General features: G+C 34.2%; 1 protein-coding gene across 1 annotated transcript; it reads left to right on the forward strand.

Annotated features, from left to right (window-relative positions):
• Positions 1-4,517: 4,517 nt before the first annotated feature.
• LOC110706114 (ATP-dependent DNA helicase PIF1-like) lies at positions 4,518-5,759 on the forward strand. The gene has a single exon (XM_021884027.1). The coding sequence runs from the start codon at positions 4,518-4,520 to the stop codon at positions 5,757-5,759; it is 1,242 nt and encodes a 413-aa protein (XP_021739719.1).
• The last annotated feature ends 206 nt before the right edge of the window (positions 5,760-5,965 follow it).

Below are 5,965 nucleotides of genomic sequence, written 5' to 3' on the forward strand. Positions count from 1 at the left end.
TGATGTTAAAAGGGCGAGTCTCCAGTTTGATATTAATTACAAGAGGTTTTGCTGGAGTTCCTTCTCTTTGTTAAGATTGGATAATATAGAAATTAGACTATTCAACAATCTTTATAAACACATCTTTTGTTTTCTTATTTACACAACTTGCAATTTTTTTCCCCTTCTTATTTAGCTTATCGATTCCAAATTTCTGATAAGGGGTATATGATGTATGTGCAGTTGCAGTTGATGTTGCCTGAGTTAGATTCCATGCATTTAGAATTCATGTTTTAGAACTGGTGACTTAGAAGTTCAATCGAGGTACTCAGATAATATACATAGAATGACGCGTAATTCAGAAGTGTCTTTGAATACTGTAATAGAGGGGTGCACAAACTGGGAACAATCATCTGCCAATTCTTCGCAGGTGTCTATACAAGAATGTGAAGCACCGTAAGTCTCTATGTTTGTCTGCCTTATGTTGTAGATTATTTGTTATTTATATGTATACTTTATTATACGCAGATACAATTCCAGTAAGCGTAGGAAGCTTGAACATCGTTCGCGTAGATCACAGACATACAGTGGGAGTACTACAAGTAATTATGTCTATTAGATTTCAATATAATAATTTACATCATTCTCAATATAGTTATATCCAGCTTTTACAAATTTCAAAGTATATTTAACTCTTTAAAATGGTATCTAAATCCTAATAGAACAAGTAGTTTAACATAAATGTTCAAAATAGAGCCCACGAAATAGTATATGGTTAAACCTTTTGTAGGAAGTGGTTTTGAATGGGAGCAAGTTTCTTAACAGTAGAGAAAGAGAAAGAGTAGAAGAATGGTAAAGAAGAAGATGGTGAATTCTCCAATGGCGACAATCATTTTTTCCCTGATTATTAAGTATTTTTGTGCATTACGTGTTTAATATCATCTAATACGTTTATTGTTTTAGGAGATTGTTATTAATATTAATTGTTATGAATTATCAAATAAAGTGGGGAGTTCTTCACATACATGTCATCAACGTAAAACCAAACGTAAATGTTGTTTTGAACAAACTTCAATTGCTAATATGCCAAGGTATTCAATGAACTACCGAAAATGTGAAAGTCTACACTATGAAGCTGTTTTTATTTATACATTATCATTTTTCGTGTAGGGTTGATGGAAAATGCTGTAAAAAAAACCCGTACAGAAGGTAGGTATTATAATCTTACATTGTGATTATTTAAACCAGTTTACTTAATCTTTCAGATGATACTTATTACATGCACATATTATTAATTTAGATATGTCCAGCTTGTACAAATTCCAAAGTATATTTACCTCTTTAATTTGGTATTAAAATCCTAATAGAACAAGTAGCCTAACATAAATGCTCAAAATAAAGCCCACAAAATATTATATGGTTAAACCTTTTGAAGGATGTGGTTTTGAATGGGAACAAGTTTCTTTAGAGTAGAGATACAAAAAAGAGTAGAAGAATGGTGAAGAAGAAGATGGCGAATTTTCCAATGGCAGAAACTCCTAAAACCTATTTTCCTACATTTCCAGATTATCGTTTTTTGCAACATTTTATCATTAGATCTGCTTAGTTTTTGACAATCGTTTTTTTTCCTGATTATTAAGTATCTTTGTGGATTACGTGTTTAATATCATATAATACGTTTATTCTTTCAGTATATTGTTATTAATATTACTTGTTATGAATTATTAGATAAAGTGGGGAGTTCTTCACATACATGTCATCAACGTAAAAGTAACCGAAAACGGTTTTTTGAACAAACTTCAACTGCTAATGTGCCCTAGGTATTCACTAAACTACTGAAAATGTGAAAGACTACAGTATGAATTTGTTTTTATTAATATATTATCATTTTTCGTGTAGGGTTGATGAAAAATGCTATAAAAAAACCCGTACAGAAGGTAGGTGTTATAATTTTAGACTGTGATTATTTAAACCAGTTTACTTAACGTTTCAACACAGATGATACTTATTATATGCAAATATTATTAATTTTTTTTTAATTGACAGTTATACCTCCTGCTACCATAGGGCAACTCCACCAAAAGGTCCTCTTGTCCTCGGGAATGTACACTATTGTTTGCATTGTAATGCAAAGAAATTCACGTATGAATCTCCACACTTTTGTTGTTGCGATGGAGAGGTTGTGATTGCAGCTAATGAATTTCCTGATGAGTTATGCCGCTTATTTATTTCACAAGAAGAAGATGCTAAAAATTTCCAACAGTATAGCCGAATGTATAACAACCTTTTTGCTTTTAGTTCTATACGCGGCAAAACTGAGTCAACAACACATAAAGGGATATATGTATTCAAAATGCATGGGCAGATATATCACTGTGTTCTAGATCTACTACCTGATGGTAATAGTCCTAAATACCTACAAATCTATTTTTATGATGGCCAACACGAAGTTCAAAATCGAGTTAAATGTTTTCCAGAAGTACGGGAAGATGCTTTCAACAGTTTATTGTCGATATGTATGTCAAGATAGAAAATACAAGGCTCGATTACCTAAGAAACAATCAAGATATAATAAGAGATGATCTTTATCAAGGTATTCTTGATAGTGTGACGAGTGGACAAACAGATGCTTCAAAAATTGGACATCTTGTTGTTTTGCCTCCATCGTTCCTCGGCTGTTCTAGAGATCTTAAACTCCGGTATCTAAATGCTATGGCATTAGTTCAAAGGTATGGCAAGCCAGATCTTTTTATTACCATGACATGCAATGCAAACTGGCCAGAAATAAAGACTAAACTACAACCTGGAGAGAAAGCACAAGATAGACCAGATATAGTGGCTCGGATATTCCGTGCTAAACTATTGGCGCTAAAAAAACAGATTATGAAGGAAAAAGTCTTCGGTGAAGTGGCAGCAATGATCTACGTTGTTGAGTTTCAAAAGAGAGGATTACCACATGCACATTTCTTAATAATATTGAAATTTAACTTCAAAATACGAGGACCAACAGAGTATGGCAAATTTGTTTCTGCTGAAATATCATCACTTCATAATCCTCTTCGACGTAAAGTTGTCTTGACTCATATGATGCATGGACCATGCGGTAAGCTGAATCCAAGATGCCCTTGCATGAAAATGGATGGGAGAAAATTAGTATGTAAATGGGTATCCGAAGGACTACATAGCAGAAACAACAAACAACAAGGATGAATATCCTGTATATAGAAGAAGACAGACAGGTGAAAAAGTGAAAATTAGACAAGCTGAGCTAGATAACCAATGGGTAGTACCGTACAATCCGTATTTACTACTCATGTTTGACTGTCATATAAATGTTGTGGTATGCTCAACTATCAAAGTAGTCAAATATCTGTACAAGTACGTTTACAAAGGGCATGATCGAATCTCATTCAAGATATCTGCCACAGATGATAATAAAGTTGATGAAATTGAACAATTTCAATCTAGCAGGTTGGTATTGATTATTGAATTTGCATTATTTGGTTCTGTTTTCTATAGTTTCAAATATATCACTAGAATTGAACGATTTCAAATTAGCTGGTGGGTATCACCGTGTGAAGGATTTTGGCGAATATTTGGGTTTGATTTGTATGAAATCTATCCTCCCGACATACCGTTGCCTGTACACCTACCAAACATGCAATCCATTGCTGTAAGACCACATGAAAAATCTGACACGGGTAGTGAGAGATCGAAAGCGTTCACGAACACCATTGACAGAATACTTCACAATGAATGCGACCGTTAGTGGTGGCACCAATATTTTATATGGCGAATTCCCAGAGCACTACAGATGGGATGCAGCTACAAAGGAGTGGGTTTAAAGGAAAACAACACTCATTGTTGTTGGAAGGATAGCATTTGTCCTACCTGCTGAAGGTGAACGTTATTTCCTCCGACTTTTACTGCTTAACATCAGAAATTCAAAAACTTTTTTAGACTTACGCACGGTTGATAATTATGTCTGTGCTACATTTCAAGAGGCTGCCAAACGACTTGGTCTTTTAGAAGATGACGATGCTGCATCTATATGCTTAGCCGAACCTGCAGAAGTACAGTTACCAGATGCTTTGAGACGACTTTTTGCAACAGTTCTGATTTTCTGTCAACCAAGTGATCTATATGCTTTATGGGATAAATTTTACACAACATTATCAGAAGATTTCAGGTATAAATTTAAGGGTTGTACCGAAAAAATCAAGCAGCTCACTGTTAGTTTGTTAGAACAACATCTTGAATCAATGGGAAAATCACTCAAAAGTTTTGGGCTAGAACATCTAAGCTATACTCTTGGTGCTGATTTTAGAAAAACAAGAGATATAGAAGATGCCCTAAATATAGCTATTCCTCATGAATTCATAACTACTAAAGAACGTTTGAATGCAGCTCAATTGTAAGCATTTGATTCCATTATGAAACACATACATGAAGGAAATGGAGGTGCTTTTTTCATTGATGGACCAGGTGGTACAGGGAAGACCTTTTTATACAATTGTTTATAAGCAGAAATTCGTATGATGAATAAAATTGTATTGCCAACTGCAACATCTGGAATAGCAGCATCAAATCTTCCTTCAGGGAGAACAGCTCATTCAAGATTTAAAATAACTGTTGATCATGAGAACTCTTTCACATGTGATGTGCCAAAACAAGGTAGTTTAGTACAGTTAATAAAAGAGACGACTTTGATTATTTGGGATGAACCTTCTATGGCAAATTTACAGGCCCTAGATTTGCTGCTACAGGATATATGTGAAAATACAACACTTTTTGGTGGTAAGCTCGTTATTCTTTGCGGAGATTTTAGACAGGTTATACCAGTTGTACCTCATAAGTCCTTAAGACAGGTTGTTGAAGCAAGCATAGTGACTTCATATATCTGGACATTTCTGAAAAGATTCAAACTAACAGAAAACCAGCGAGCTCGTGTAGATCCTGCATTCTGTTCATTTTTGTTATCTTTTGGCAATGGTGAATTACAAACAAATGAATGTGATTATATAAAACTTCCTGATGGAATGGTTCGACACTTGATCATGGAAAGAGATCCTATTTTGGAGATTATAAATGCAACATTTCCAGAAGTTGAGAAAGGAACAATAACGTCAGATATCTTTGCAAATAGGGCTATTTTAACTCCGATGAATGATGATGTGGATTTGGTGAATTCAGTTTTAATTGATCAGCTCCCAGGAAAAACAGTGACTTATAAAAGTTTTGATGTAATGCTCAATGACACATGCAACATTTATGCGATAGAGTTTATAAATAAACTTTGTCCAGGAGGAATGAGTCCCCATGAGCTCGTCCTGAAGAAGGATTGTCCAGTAATTTTGTTACGCAACATAATGCCTTCTGATGGACTCTGTAATGGTACAAGACTGATTTGTGAGACTTTTCTACCCAACATTATTGTCTGTGAAATTTCTGTTGGACAATACAAGGGTACGACTATTTTTGTGCATCGGGCAAATCTACGCCCTCCAGCAAATAACAGCTATCCCTTTGCTTTTGAAAGGAAACAATTTCCAATTAAATTATGTTTTGCCATGACAATTAATAAATCACAAGGGCAGACATTGAATCAAGTATCAATATATCTTCCTCGGCCGTGTTTTTCTCATGGTCAGTTGTATGTGGCTCTATCTCGGGCTAAAAAGGCTAAAGATGTTGTGGTATATACCACCAAACCACATGAAGGGTATCACTTGAATTCAGTTAGAAATGTAGTATCTTATGATATTTTGAAGTATTCGTAAATAATTTAGCATTAGATATTTAAGTTGTTGTTTAATGTTATCGGTACAATGTTATTTGTTGAAATATCTTATTCTTATATAAATAATGTGCAATCATAAACAGAAATTACATTGTACACAGAATTATTGCATATGTTTTTAATCATCACAACAAAGTGATATATATTTGCCAACTTCATCACCTTTGATTTTGAAAGCAGACCTTT

This window comes from Chenopodium quinoa, unplaced genomic scaffold (assembly GCF_001683475.1).
Source record: "Chenopodium quinoa cultivar QQ74 unplaced genomic scaffold, ASM168347v1, whole genome shotgun sequence".
Classification (NCBI taxonomy): domain Eukaryota; kingdom Viridiplantae; phylum Streptophyta; class Magnoliopsida; order Caryophyllales; family Amaranthaceae; genus Chenopodium; species Chenopodium quinoa.

Excerpts from the sequence above, each read along its gene's own strand:
- LOC110706114 (XM_021884027.1), top strand. The coding sequence starts at position 4,518 with ATGAATAAAATTGTATTGCCAACTGCAACATCTGGAATAGCAGCATCA.